General features: G+C 34.1%; 1 protein-coding gene across 2 annotated transcripts in view; it reads left to right on the forward strand.

Moving 5' to 3' along the window:
- The window catches only part of LOC137400912 (WW domain-containing adapter protein with coiled-coil-like), a 29,354-nt gene extending 25,752 nt beyond the window's left edge, over positions 1 to 3,602 (forward strand). For both annotated transcript variants that reach the window (XM_068087254.1, XM_068087262.1), the window contains exon 13: positions 2,949 to 3,602. In XM_068087254.1, the coding sequence (XP_067943355.1) occupies positions 2,949 to 3,021 (73 nt within the window). In that variant the 3' untranslated portion in view covers positions 3,022 to 3,602. The remainder of the gene's footprint in view (positions 1 to 2,948) is intronic.
- Positions 3,603 to 16,152: the final 12,550 nt, after the last annotated feature.

A 16,152-nucleotide genomic window follows, 5' to 3' on the forward strand; every position in this document is an offset into this window, starting at 1 on the left:
AAATTCTGGGTAAAAATGTGTGTAGTTGTCTTTAGCGAGAGGAGATACCGTAAAACCTGTATTTAAACGCCACCTTTATTTGAATGCCACCTCTATTTGAGTGCCGTTTTGGGAGAAAAGTTGAAAAATAGAGCGCCACCCTTTAATTGAGCGCCGTGTCTGTATTTGACATTCTTGATTTTTTCAAACTCGTAATAGCAAGTGACCAGTTGAAAAGTGCCCCCAAAACAGTACTAATAATGACTCAATTACATCAATAATAATTAAATCGTTCAATGTCTCTGTTCATATGGAAGTCTGTTTTCCAACTCCAAGTCTTTACAGTTTTTTGTTAAAACTCTGAATTCGACACCACAGAAATGATTAGTAACAGTATTAGGTTAATAGTAGTTACTTTTTTAACCCTTTCGTGGGCAGTGCGACGTTTTTGTCGCTTTGCGATACGGCTGCTAATGGGCAGTGCGACGTTTTTGTCGTTTCGGTAACGTATTTTATTATTGCCGTTTCTGGTTAGCTAAATGCCGTTTTTTGTTTACTTTTTTTACCAATAGCAAGCTACGATATAGTAGTTTCAGTTAACCTCAAAAATTGACTTCAAGGTTGAAAAAAAACGATCGTTTTTAGCAGTGATTAATAAATAAACTTTCGAAAAAAATTAGAAAATTGTTCTAAATAATTTATCAACTTTTATTTTCCTTGCTTCGGTTTTAGCTTTAAAGCCTGGTTCCCATATACGTCGCAAAGCACCGGCGACACACCGCAGGCTATTAGCGATGAAATGGGAACGTATGCGCCGAGGACCGCCGAGGATTGCCGGTAGTTGCCGGCGGCATCGCAATAGTTTAGCGCTGTTCAAATTTCGCAAACTGCCGCAGGCAAAACCTTCCCGAAATGCACTGTACGGGTAAAGGTCACCATTATAAGAACGGCATAGCGAGCGAGCATTTTATTTGATTACGCAATTATGTTTACGATATTATTAACGATGTGGCTTTTATGTGAACATTAAACTGCGCTGAGCACCGCAAGTGTTTTGCTGCGCGATATTACCGCCGGTGCTTTGCGACGTATATGGGAACCAGGCTTTATTTACCGAATTTTTTGAGAGTTTGACTTTAGTTTACCGTCATGGCGACTTCTAAAAGAACCTCCCGAGATTATTTTCATAAAGCAAGTACTAGTACTGAAATTACTAAGAGATTCAGAGATGACAGTGACTTTTTAGATTTAGTAGCTAGAGATGACAGTGAATCAGGTTTGAATTGTGATTGTAATGACTTTACATCTAGAAGTGACAGTGATGAAAAGGCTGGTAGCAGTAATGATGAGGATGTGAGTAGGAGTGATGCCAGTGCCTGGAAGAATATAACCAACATAAACAGAGATAAATCTCCTACAATTCAGCAGTTTATAGCAGTGACAGGCCCAGTATTTACTCCAGTAGATGCTCAACCAGTAGAGTATTTTAAAAAGTTTTTTGAGCCTGTCAATCCAGGAAGTATATTTTTGTGGTAGCTCTTTGTTACACGAATAAGTACATGGTGCAAAGACTGTGATGTGGGCCTTTGTAAAAGAGAATGCTTTCGAAAATATCATTCGTAAATAGACAATTATTATGAAAAGCATATATTTTATGTTATACATTTTTATTTGTTTATAATATATATATATATGCCTATGGACATATACATGTATACATATGCACCTTTAAACATAGAGATATGCACATAATAACACACAGAAAAGTGTATGAACCTTTTGGAAAAAATTGATTTTTTGGAAAATTAATTCGCCCATGGGAGTCTGATTTAGTTTTGAAAATTCGCCCACGAAAGGGTTAACGCGGTCTTGATACTTTGATGCATGTGGGAAAATTTTTTTGCATTTATGATAGAAATGTGCTACTATGTATTTTGAGGCTAACATTTTGAGGCTAACATTTTGAGGCTATTTTGATTACACGCGCTTCCTCTTTATTTGCGCTAAAAGTTTTTACTAAAAATGGCATTGCGTTATTGAAAAGTCAGAAAAACAAGAAATGGTTTCAATCAGAACGCAACTGGCTAAGCAAACGATGCTAATATTTTGGTTTTTAAAATGTTAATATTTGTTTGAAAATGTTAATTTTTGTTGCTGCGTGTAATATATTATGGTTTGTTTGTCACCTGTTTGTGAATATATATTTGTAGCATTTGATGAATTATTATTTTAAAACTTATAAATTTGCAGATTTATAGCATATTATTTAATAGCGTGATTGCGGTAATCTGAACTCATTTTACAATAAATCGACATTCGTAACTCATGTTCTATTGCACATAAAAAGTCAGTTTTGGTTGCAAACTGTTGCAAACATATCAACAAGTGCAAAGAGCTTTTATGTAACCTTGTGAAATACAGTTAGAAAATGAAAATATACCTTCAAATTTAGAATGAAATAAAAGTTCCAACAAATAGCAACACAGGCTATAAGATTATCATAGGTTAATTGCAAGTAATAGATATCTACTGGTAGAGACATGTATCAGCTTTCTCGTGCATATTATTTAGAGTTCTACAAGTTGGAGGTGAGTTGGCAAATTTTTAGCATCCAAAAAGGTTAATGTCGCACCGCATGAAGGAGAGTGCAAAATATGGGTGACATTTGATTCACCTGTGAAAGGGTTAAATTCATATTCTCAGAATTCTGACAAGGTGTTTGAAAAGTACAATGACACCAGTCCTGTTGTTTGAACCTTACCTCTAATAAAACGGCACTCTAAGGGAAACATCGAAAAATGAGCGTCCTGGCATTCAAATGAAGGTTTTATGGTAATCATAAGTTACATTAATATCAATATCAGTGTAGGAAGTGTCTTGCACCAAATTGCTGCAGGACAAGCGACATGTGCAGTCGCGATAGCACACCATCAATTCAGTTGTACATTCATATCGTCTGTTTATTGCAGGATTCTCTTTTTAAAACAACAGATATCAGAATTAGAGACACAAGAAAAAACTTTCTCAAGCGGGCAGACGTAGTATTTACAGCTTGTCTTAGTTTACCTGTATATAATGTTGGATAGCGCTGTTCTGTGTAAATGTAAATATTGATCAAGCTCCTCTCCATGCTTGATTACCACCTCATGTTTTTATATCATTGTATGGAGACTGAACCACCTGTTGTCATTGCCTAGCTGTAATTTTATCATCAGTTGAGCTACCCTTACCCCTTCTGTTTTTTCACAAAATGTATTATAAGCTTTGTTTACAATTTGACTTAAGATAAATGATGAATTTACTTTGCATACATTGACTTTGATCGCAATGAGAATCTTAATCTTAGCCATAACCTCTGCACAGCGAAAGATGTCTGTTAAGCGTTTGTGCAATAACTTTCTAAAGTTTGATTCTAGTGAACAAAGACTTTGTAACTGGCTCGTGTACGGTATGTTTAATTTACGAATGTTAAAAAAAATTTAACGTAAACTGTCAAATTCCATTATTTTTTTATCAGCGCTAGTGATGTATATTAACATTGCTGCAGTTGCAAGTTTTTAACTTTATGTAAATTAATTGTAGCATTATTAGTAGTAAATATACACTTGCAAGTGCGAACATTTCTTCAGTTTTGTTTCATTGTGGACCTGGTCTACGATACACATCTCAGGCATTTTCTTAATATATTTCTTAGCTCGACGATATTCGTGATTGCATTAGCATATATGCAATTTATACCAAATCAAATTGAGCGTCCGACAGCTCTGGGATACGAGACCGTTTACACAAGAATCTTTGAATTCACTAAGCTTCCATATTCACCAAGCTTGGTACAATATCAAATTAACATGGCACAATATCAATTGGAAGAAAAAAGCATCTACAGCCCTGCCAGCTATCAGCATATATACCTCAAAGTACCAGCTTATAATATACACTTACAATTCTTTTACAGTGTAATGTTTGACAAACATTGAAATTTGTAGATTTATGGCAAATTAGTATGTATCATAGAACAACAGCTAACCCTTATTTTCAGTACTATTTATTATCTTTAGAATAACTATTTCAGTTTGTTTCAACCATGAACAATGCATAATGAACATAATGCAAGAGTGTATGTGTTCTACACTTCATACGCCATTAAACTTTGAAATCCTTATTAGAATAGCTCAGATAGAAGGATGCGCATCACAATGAGCCAACTGCATGCGCTTAACCATTAAATACAGTCCTTTAAAGATTGACTTGCAACAAACTTCACATTACAGTTGTTTGGTATCAAAAGATTCACCATGTCTTACTCTGTTGTGTTGTAGGTGCCAAATATGTGGAAATGTGATTACAAGCTCTTAAAAGCTCAAAAACGAAAAGCCGTCGTAGATTGGAATCTCTTCATTTCGATGACGTAGCCACGAAATTTAGTTATCGTCTTGTCATGTATGTTCTCACGTGAATTGAAAGGCCAATACAAAGCTCAATATAAAACTTATCGTAGTACTAGTTTATGACAAACACTTCGGGTTTTACCGAAAACCCCGTATCAAATATAGATGCTCGCTACTTTACAGTTTTGTTTTGGCCTGGTCTAATTGTCAAGTCGTAATCTGATCATGTGACCCAATACTTCGCAAATAATTTTTGCAGCACTTTTCGATTATCACAAGTGACCAACAGGCTCGTCATGATTATCAGACAATGATATGTACTCCTTCAAACTAAGGCTAAAAAATTAAACGAATTTTTATGATAAGTTATAAGATATCAGTGCTAAAAGTGACAGCATTACGATGACGATAAAATAGACGCGTAAGAACAATAGACTTAGTTTTATTGAATGCGTGAAGTATATTTGTGAAAATATTTCGACGAATAAGGTTGCAAGAAAGTGTAAACAGAAACCATCTCTCACAACTACATCACATTTGAGCTGTTTTGGAAAGGGAATCCAAACTACGGCGGTCTCGTGTGGCTGCGATTTTCTGTTCGTTTTTGAGCTTTTAAGAGTTTGTAATCACATTTCCACATATTTTGCACCTACAACACAACAGAGTAAGACAGGTGAATCTTTTGATATCAAATAACTGTAATGTGAATTTTGTTGCAAGCCAACCTTTAAGGAAAACAATATAGGAATAAAATAAGCACTGGACTACAAGCATGCATATCTTAACCAATAGCATCAACTTGACATACAAATGACGACAGACAAACACTTGAGTTTAACACAAATGTTAGAAAAAAATTTAAATTGAGCTGTCAAATTCCATTATTATTTATCAGCGCTATTGATGTAAATAAACATTGCTGCAGTTGCATGTTTTCAACTTTATGTAAATTAATTGTAGCATTTTTAGTAGTAAATACATGTATATGCTTCAATAAATTGCACTTCAATATATTGCGGTATTACAATATCGCAAGAATCAAACCTTTACATTTGAATGCACGGCTGTGAAGCCAAGCACACTACCTCTAAATCACGCAGCGACCTTGCCACATTCTGGAATAATTGTACTTACAATCATTTGATGAATAAAAAAAGGAATATTTGTGCATATAACCAATACGCATAATGATATCTCACGACACACTGGATTGAAAGCGTGCGTATTTTAATCAATCGCTATTAACTGGACATACAGCAGACAAACGCTTTATTTTATATAGATATAGATGTAATTTAAATTAGGTTTATTGAAGTATTAACAGAAACATACTGTAACAGCTTGTAACTAATGCCACTTCTCATTAATATTTTGGTAATTCTTGTTATAGCGCTGTGGTTGCAGTTGTAGCCACAGTAATTTTGTTTGAATGTTAAACTGCAATTCTAACAAATAAAATTGTTATTCAGTCTTTTTGCTATTTTATAGTTTCACTTTGCTTTCCTCAAAGTAAATAAATAAATAGCTAGTGTAAGTTATTTTACAGCAGTCCGTCCTCGAACAAGTACTAGTACATGTAGCTTACAATTTAGGACTTCGCTGTGTCAAAGTCTTGCAAAAGAAAAAAATTGTAAATAAGCAAACTTTGCCTAAGAAATGAAACCAACCTACAGTGGCTCAGCAAAGGATTTTAAAAACATAATTTTAAAACCAGGTGAGTCTTATAATTTTATGACTGACAGGCTTGTTTGTACATTTTTATCTGTCATGATGAATATACATGTAGTTAATTTTGAAAAAACAAAGCTATTACAAATATAGATGTGTTTCATTTCATGAATCTATTTGCATTCATTTTAATGCTGTTCTTGTATTTTTTTGCTGAGATTTTATTTGCTATGTTGTATTAGCACAAAAAACTGCATCAAATGTTATGGTTGTTATGGTTGATTACTGATGAGTACATTGTATTTTTGAAATCTGGGCTCTCAACTATTTTTAGTTGTTTATGCAAGCCAACAATATAAACCCCCATGTGGCCGGTTAATATCATTGCGCAAACACCCACAGATGCATTTGACATCTCAAAACTGTTGAGCAATTGTCGAAAGATTGTAAATTCCGATGTAGCCATAACGTACCCAAAGAACAATGGCTACTGAAAGTTGTATGAAGGTGTAATAAACTTTAACAACCCTCCAATTTTGTTAGACTGATGTGAGATAGGGAGGGTGTTCAACGATGGCGTATATAGTATATACGGTATACTACCGGTATATACGTACATGTATGCAGATATACCGATGTGTAGTTGCGCTCTCTTGCACTAGTACGGCACTAGATCTTTTAATCACAGAGTCAACAAAGCCTCCGCTGAGCTGATCGTCAGATTATTCACCTGAAAGCGGATGTGACACAACTACTTCGTACAACACCATCCTTTCGCATGCCCTCATTAGAAAAGCTATTCAAAAGGGAAGAATTAAAGCAAGACTGTTGATATTTAGAACGTTTGCGGTTCACTGTATTTACAACATTGTTGGTAATCAAAGTTTATCTATTGAAATTTTTATTTGCCTAAACGTTCCCTTCGTGACGGACGTAAACGGGGAATAAGGAAGGTAAGGAACAGCCAAAACATTTTATGTTCAACTTTTTAATTTAAAACGTAGACGTTATTTTTTATAGTTTTTGATGTTATGGCTATACATTTTTGCATGTACAGTTTGTGTTTAATATTACTAACTTCTATTAATAAAAAATGTTTTCAGACAAGATTTAGTTATATCGCATCAACTTGCGAGTTCACCAATAGCTGAAGAACAACTTCATGTGTATGCGTTTAATTTCGTGTTGTGTGCAGTATGAGTGAAGCATTGCGTCAAATGTGAGCTTGTAGCTTAGTCTGTAATTTTTAGTGATTTAATATTTACCAATACTCTGTTCCAGCCAGATGAAAGCTGCGCTAGAGGGTGCAACAGAACGTTTCACTTATTTTCAAATAAACGTAGCATCGACAAGACACAAAACAAACTTGCTATTAGCACACTTGTAGACGAAACAAGTTGCAATGCTCTGCAATGTTTCAGTTGCAATAACTTTGCATGATTGTATTCATTTTACGCTTTATCACATGGATTTTTTGAGAACACGCAAATTATTAAGTATTTTATGTATGATTTGTTATAGTGTTGCTCAGTAGTATGAGAAACTAGGCACTGCATAAAAGTTTTGTAGTGGACTGGCTTATTTATCATACAGGGTGCCGAAGTTTGCATAGGCATCAATTTTTAATTTTTTCCACAACAAATGCTGTATACATATCTGAATTTGAAAGATGTGTTGAGGTGATTAACTAGATGCAAAAATCTTAACTTCTTATTTTGTTACTTTTTTAAGAATTTAAATTTTAAATTCATCATCTGCGGCTAAGAGTAGGCATTGAAATTGGAAACATCAGGCAGTAAATAAAATCAATTCACATGCAAAATCATACAATAATGGAAAGGGCATGAATACACCATTTTAAGAAAATATGTTAACTACTAGTGAATGTTTTATCAGTCTTTTATAAGTACTATCTATTTGAAAGTCAGAAGAGTATCAATTAGGGCTAAGTAAATGTGATAACTATGTAAATGTACAACCTTCACCCGTATTACATCGTATAATGTTAATAATCCTTTGAGTTTAAACCATTGGTTTAAACCGAGCCAACCCTGGCATTGTTGAATGATAGCTAGTCAGTCAGCACTAACTTTCAAGTACACTGCATGTCATAAAAAACTAACTTTAAATTACTAGCATTGATTCCTGTTTCATCCATTAAAGATGTGGTTGCGTCAAAAAGGTCGATTTAATGAATTTAAGACCAAAAAAAGGCTAAAACATCAGCTACAATTTGATGTCATTTTTGTCTTTGTAGTCTAATCCTGTTCAGAGATATATGCGTTTGAATGAGGCCATTTTTAAAAAGCTCACATTCAAGCGGGTGCTTCATTTGTGACGTAATTAGTGATACATCTGAAAAGAGTCCACGAGCAATAAATATAAGATCGCTTCATTAGCCAATCATCAACACGAAATTTTTATATAGGTCGTAATAAATGTTATCACTCGTAAAATGCGTTGTCTGTGATCTCAAATTTAGGGATTTTACTCTATTATTAAAACGCATGGATATCGATATTGACTAAATTAATTAACATTGTTACTTTAATGAATTACTTGATCGACACGTTTTATTGACGAACAACAGAATTGTAAAAATTGCTGTAAAGTAACTGCGAAGGTGACTCCGAGTTTTCTAAGCATAAGGTGATTAAAGTGCTACAGAGGAAGATAGGAGAAAGGAGGTAAATTTATGTTTTACTTTGAGTCTCGTATAGATATACTGTTGAGTTTACATTCAGATTATATTTCCCTGTTTGAGGTTATAATGTAATTTCCTATGCGAGCTTGCGTGATACGTATGTACAGTGAGTTCTTGACGGCTTCTTTTTAATTTATAGCATCTAGCAATACAATGACTTAGATTGATGAATATACTAAAGGTAATAATTTTAGTACTCATTAATACATGTACTAATTAATAGCATTATAACTTTTTGCTATCACCAATCATCATGTTATAATTTTTTATCGTTTCACCTAGCTATATTTGCTTCAAATTTTCTTTGGCAGTTTTAGCTAGTAAATTAGATTTATGATTTGACTTTAGATTTTCACTTCTCACTTGTAGAAAGTGAAGAATATCGATTGATCAATGCAAATCTTTAACTTCCAGAACCAAAGCTTCGTTTCGTTGGCTTGGCGTACTTATGCTTTTATTAAACATTTATTTATTTTTAAAATTACACTTGCAATCTATCTAACTTCCAATTTGAAAGCTTTCAGTAGATACGCGTTAGAAGGACATCTATGAATGACATATATTTATTGCATTTGTTTTATTGATTACAGAATGTTTATGTGGTCCCACTAGCCGAAGCAGCTTTGTCAGTGTGGAAACTGCCATAAATGAGAAAGAGAGACTTGAATATGTGCTGCATAAACCATGATGTTTTGTTTGAGTTTGCTGCAGTAGATGATTTTGTCTTATTGTATGAGCTGAAACTATGTGAGTGGCCACGACTTGGATAGATATTTTTAATAAAAGCTTTATGCCGAGTTGAAAATTTTGTGCTTGTAAAAATTATATAATAAAATAATACTGTTGAAGATAATGCAAAACATGATTTGCAGAACATTGAATACATCATAGCCCGGTTGACACCTGTGCTAAAATCTTGTCTGATAGATGGATTTATGAAGTGCAATCAGAGCTGCATGGAGTCCATGGACAGACACTTTTGCATAGCTCGACCATTTGTTTAGTGCTTGAACAGGCCCGTATTCCCTGGGACGGCTGGCCGGCTGAGCCGCCCCAACTTTTTAGGAATTTTTGGCGGCTAAGTACAGTCAAACATCGATAACTTGCCCTCGGATAAAATGTAAATTTTATTTGTTTGGTCCGTTCCCACGCAATGATAAATTGCTTTAGATAACTCGACCTCAACATCATTAACTCGAACAGTTATTTGCCCTATGGGAACGGTTTATATCGCTGTAAAGTATCCACTTTATTCCAAGCCATATAGGTAGATAAACGTCAACTTTTAATATTTGGGCATCATTATTATCATGATCGGCAAAATATTCTAGTTAACGACTTTTATATAAAGGTTTGCAAAAGGTCAAGTTTTAACAAACATCCGCTTGGCAATGGCCCCACGAAAGCGTAGAAACCTTTGGATGAACTTAAAATCGGCAAAATTGATCTTTGTTGAAACGCTCAAAAGAAAAAGATGTATTTTTATGAGCGTTTCAACTGCGGTCAAGTTTAGCCTATTTTAATCTGAAAACGTCCTGGCAGTCACATCACCTAAAACAAACAAATCTCAAATAATAGAAAAAATGTTTATACTTTCCAATAAAATTTTTTAAACCTTTACATGAGATGTCCGATTAAGGCCCTACATAAAAGAAACTGTTGGGGGGGGGGGGCTGACACGGCCAGAGCCTTATCCTCCTATACTGCAGCTACTGCCACGGCAGTACCATTTTTTGAGGCTCAAAATCCCGGAATTCACTTCATTTTTGCTTGATTTTAACACTGGCTGCGAAAATGACCAAAATTTTGTTTATCGGTTACGTGGGGAAACGGCATTTGCGTCGCTTTTATAAAGCTGCCGTCTCGTAAGATTAAACAAAGGATATGAATGCTAGTAAGTTTTAAATATCACCAACAAGATATTAGTCGATAAATTAGGATATGAAACGATTATCCGAAAGGCGTTGCTTTGTGCTAAAGAAATCGCTCCTTGGAAAAGAATAATAGCTGGAAATACCAGTCAACCTCGGCTCGACTTTCAAAACGGTGAAATGAAACATTATTTGATTCTCTGATTGTAAGTGATTTTTGGTGTGATTAGAATAACAATATTTCAAATGATGGAAGTGATGTAAACTTTTTAGACTTTTATAATACTTGGAGTATACAGAGAAAAACGATCGTTATGGTAGCTCATACGGCAACGTTATAGCGTTGGACTTTACTGAAAGGAATGCTTCCAAGCATTTCATACAGAGACAATTGTACATGGTTGTATTTTTTGTAGTAGTAGATATGTAAATGAATGCTTATGTACAAAAGATTTTGTTCATAGAAATAAATTAAGTTTGAGCTATGCATGTAACATGCATAGCTCAAACTTAAATCTACTACTTGCTCAGTATTATAGACTATAGTATAAGTACATTATTTTTAACATGGTGCTCTATTAATTTTACTTTTTAACTCTACAATATTATTTAATTAAATTATTTCATAGGACACTACTCATCTCCTACACCATTCTGTACCCGGTGATCATTCTACCTCATGCTAGCTGTGGCCAACCCCTTTAGCAGCTCCCATTCACATAATATTTTTAATAAGCGTTGTTAAAGACAATCTCAATAAACAGTTGTATATTTAGAAAACTGGATTATAATGTCAAATTTTTTGTTAGAACATGTGCCCCATCAAAAGCCAAGTGTGCTAGATTTGCACCATTTTGACTAGTTATACTAAAGATTTTCCCGGTGGAGAACCCCCGGACCCCCCTCCCCTCACTGAGAGGGCGCTCGATACCCTTTTGAACTTTCCCCACAGTACCATTTTCAAACAGGTGGATACTGCCCTGGACACCGCCCCTCCAAACTCTCAGGGATGTAGTTGGTTTTGCAATATATTCTTTTCAAAAACGCGGCTTGCTTATTTTAGTAAGAAACTAAGTTTTTGGTGTAAGCAATGATATACAGCCCTCCCTCCAGGATAGGCGACGGGCATAATTTGGGCGGGGCTTTTGAGGGTCTGTATATCATTAGTGTGGTTAGCGGCAGTACTGTGCCGATACAAAGACCTTATTCTACAGTTTGCTTGACAGAATTACTGTAGACCCATAGATATGGTAGTCGGTACTAAGATGTTTAGACAGCATTTAGAAGAAGCTAATATGACAAGTTTTTAATTTATCTTTGAGGCGTTTGAGACATTGGTAATAATGTATCTGTAGCTGGATTTAAAATTTTATTCTAGCCAACACGAGCAAATATAAAATGAAATATATGCCAATAGAGCCGCGTAGGACTAGACTTTTATCGCAATAGCCGATGTGAATACGAGAGATAGAGACAGGTTGCATCACGCGTTACATCATTTGGGCAAGTCTGGGCATGTTTTTGACCTGAGTGTTTTTACCGCGATCAATTTTTTAAAAATTTTAATTTTCAAATATCTTGACAATGAGATCGCCTAACACAACAAACAACATATCAACTGATAGACAACGAAAGATACTTTCTTTTAAAATCAACTCTAATTTGATGCAACCACATCTTTACTGTGTCATACGCGTTCTAATCACCTAAATAGCCTGTTGGTAGCATCCCCTTTGACTTATGCAGATAATGAGTAAAACAAGACACACACCACTAGCATGTCCGAAACGCAGCACATCTCTACGCAAAAAGTTTTTTGAAAGTATTTTTAATAACCTTTTTTGTTGCACATAGTCGCGTTTAGTCAGTGCAAAAAAGTTAATATCTACATGTATCTATCTACCTCTTTGTCAGCTGAAATGTGTGAACTTGGTCATGTGCACTGAAACAGATTGTGTAAAATCTGAAATCAGCATTCAAGACTAAATCAAATATCAGGAATACTATATGTATTGAACAACAAACAGTATATTGAAAAAAGCTATAAATGCCCCCCAAGTTCCTTACAAAAACTCTGTCCATCAATATTTTTTAGTTTTTAGCGAAAGATAAATGGAAATGTTGGCAAGAATTTTTAAGGAAATGACCAACGTTGGAATGAAACAATCAAGTGTTTTAAATCATTGATTGAAATCGTGTTGTAATTAATGATTTATATCATGATTTTTTATGATTTTGCAAAAATTTATAGTTTCTTGACAAACAATCTTGTTTGAATGTGACAAATTTGTCAACGCTCGTCTGTAAGACAAAATGTTGCCTGGTTGACAAATTTCATGCTGCCTTTTTGTCATTGGCTCTCATTGGAACTTAGTGTGAAACTGCTAGTTGCTCTTCTCCGCTAACTTACATGTAGTTTGCTTATTATAATTTCATATCACTGTTGACTGCAAAAAGTATAAGAATTTGTCAGATGAAAGCATGTAAGTTACCAATACAGAAAAATGGGCTTACCTGCATCCCGAGGTGCAATTTACAACACAGACAATTTACACGAATAAAGCAGTGAGAAAAACCAATTTACCAAAAAAATCCTAAACTTAAAAAAATTGATTTGATATTTCTGAAAATACGATTTTTTTCCATCCCTGTAAATATCGTTTTGAAACTTGAAAAATTTCAGCTGTTTGTACAAAATTGAGAATAACTCTTTTTGCAATGGTCAAAATTGTAAAAAAGCTATATATCTTTAGAATCACTACGAAATCATACAGTTATGAATTTGAATTTTAAATCTGTTTTACATGAAAATGCTAGACACAAGACCATTATGTATGAAAAAACTTAAAAGCCATATATTTTTTGTTGTCTCATCACTTGTATGGCAGATAAATTGAGGTGTAGCCTTGACTATACAGGAGATAGACGGTGAATAGGTCAAAAACTGCGATAGAAGTATGGTCTTCCGACTTGGACTTTGCGAGTTCTAAATTAACATGACATCTTAAGTAGGTTTTTATTTTAATATTTAATATTTTTTCATTAATTGTCATGGCTAGTCTCTCTCCTTATGCGGCTAATGCTCTTCCCGATAACTGTTGGATGGCTCCAGCAATTTTAAAAAAAATTGATCCTAAAGTACAGTATGTTTGTTCATTTCTTAAAAAAGCGTTGCTTCTTTTGCATTACTCCTACCACTCACATTAGTCTTTTTGGGATCTATGGTTTTAAAACTTAACCAAGATGTGAAGTGCTGTTTAAGATTATGCAAGCAACCAAGAACTAACTTTATTTTTGTGATAAATGCATCTATTATACATGTATGTATGTATGTATGTATGTATGTATGTATGTATGTATATATATATATATATATATAGCCCAATATTGCAAGACATGTGCTTCAATATTTAACAGTAGTTTAAAAACATGGTTTCATTAGCATATTGATTATACTTTATTATATATATGTTATATATATGATATTTTTACGTCATACGAAGCAAGAGCTTTACATAAATTATTTGCTTTATCCATATATATAGCATCGGTCTACAAATCTGAATGTCGCAAGTTTAAAGTCAAAAGTTGTATTTTACCCTAACCTTGACCCCTGTTTACAAATAGATGATGAACAGGTAGTACCGCAATTTTATAGTAAAATTATTTTTCTTTTGCTTTATTGTAGATGTATAAAATATTTGTTATTAGTTTTACTTTGCAGAATAGACTGTTGTTTAGGAAAAAATAAAAATTATTGTAAATGAATGTCAAGATATTCATCAACTTATCGTAAAATTACCGCAATCATGGTCTATAAAACCAGCAAAGTTGATTAGAAAAAATATAAGGTATTGATGCAAATCAGTAATACTGCCGTTACGGTACAGCTCACTTGTTAAAAAAATGAGTCAAATTTTTAGGGATGAGTTTGGAAAAATTGAAGTACTTGATTACTAGCTTGAGGTACTTGGCAACAAACTAGCATAGCTTGGTATAAATATATCATTCGGCATACATTTATACCTCCTTATACCAGCTGAAAAGATTTTTAGGGCATCACCTCTGGAGAATGAGTAATTTTGGACATTTCTTCTTGGTGTTTAAGTGATGCAACAGTGATGAGAGGTCTGCGTTTTTGTTCTCTATCAGTAATTGTTTTCCTCTACTTCTTTATGCTATTTTGAAGCACTTTTTGGTCCAGGGTGAATTTGATTATCAAGCTGAGTATGAGCCACAGCCAGACATTTTTTAGTTAATTTATTATTTTTGCCATAAATAAGCTGTAGGCATGAATCAAATTATCGGCAATCCCCAAAGCTAATTAATTCTCAAATACCGTAAAACCTCTAGTTTAGTTAAACGCCATTCCGCTCTATTTTTTAATACTTCATTTATAGTAGCGGTCAAACAGAGAGTGCGTTGTATTTTTCGAACGGCTCACCAGGATTTTGGGAAGATAAATTTAGCCCATTTACAGGCGAAGTGAATGTCGCCTATATTTTGCCCTCTCTTTCCGGTAGAGCGAAATTAATCCTTGGATGCAATAGATCTGCTAACTTACCTCCAACTTGTCAAAGATCTCTTAATAAATATGCACTGAGAGGCTGAGAAATATCTTTACCAGTGGACATCTGTTGCTTGCAATTAACCTGCAATGATATTATAGCCTGTGTCATGCTTTGCAATTCGTTAAAGCTTTAAATTCTTATTTCATTCTAAATTTGAAGACATTATTATTTTATGTTTATATTTAACATGTTTATAACGTTACATTGTTGCATAAATGCTCATTTCACTCATTGATATGTTTGCTACAGTTTTCAACAAAAACTGGCTTTTTATGTGCAATAGAAGAGGAGTTGTAAGGTCAGATTACCACAATGATGCTGTCAAATAATATGCTATAAATCTGCCAATTTATAGGTTATATAACAATGATCTATCAAATTCTACAAATATAATATATTCATGAACAAGAGACATAAACAATTCATACTTACAATACATGCAGAAACAAACATTAACATTTTTGAAACATATTTGCATTGTTTACTCGGCCAGTTGCACTCTGATTGTTGCTTCCGATGAAACGAACATCTGGTTGTTCAATACTTTCTACAATGTCTTCTGACCTCAACTCTTTTTCTGCACTGCTGAACTAGTCGATATTACTGTTGAAACAACTTTTTAGCAAAGCAACATTGTTGCGCGTTGCTTTTCGCACAAATACATGTAATGATAAACTTTTAGCCGCATGCGCGTTAAGACCAACTTTAAGCCTAAAGCTAGTCGTTCGTGTACCATTGCATCTGTAAACCCTTTTTATATACCTCAAGTATTAAGACCGTATACAGCAGTATACACAAGGAACTACTATTTGCCTGATGCAGTTATTAATTACTTCTATGGCGTTGCTTTCAAAGTTTTAACGACAAAAAAACTGAAAAGCCTTCGAGTTGGACAACGAGAGAATTAATTGTCACTGATGTAAATGATTCATTATTGATACAATTTTGTGGACACTTTTCTACTGATCATT

This window comes from Watersipora subatra, chromosome 1 (assembly GCF_963576615.1).
Source record: "Watersipora subatra chromosome 1, tzWatSuba1.1, whole genome shotgun sequence".
Classification (NCBI taxonomy): Eukaryota; Metazoa; Bryozoa; class Gymnolaemata; order Cheilostomatida; family Watersiporidae; genus Watersipora; species Watersipora subatra.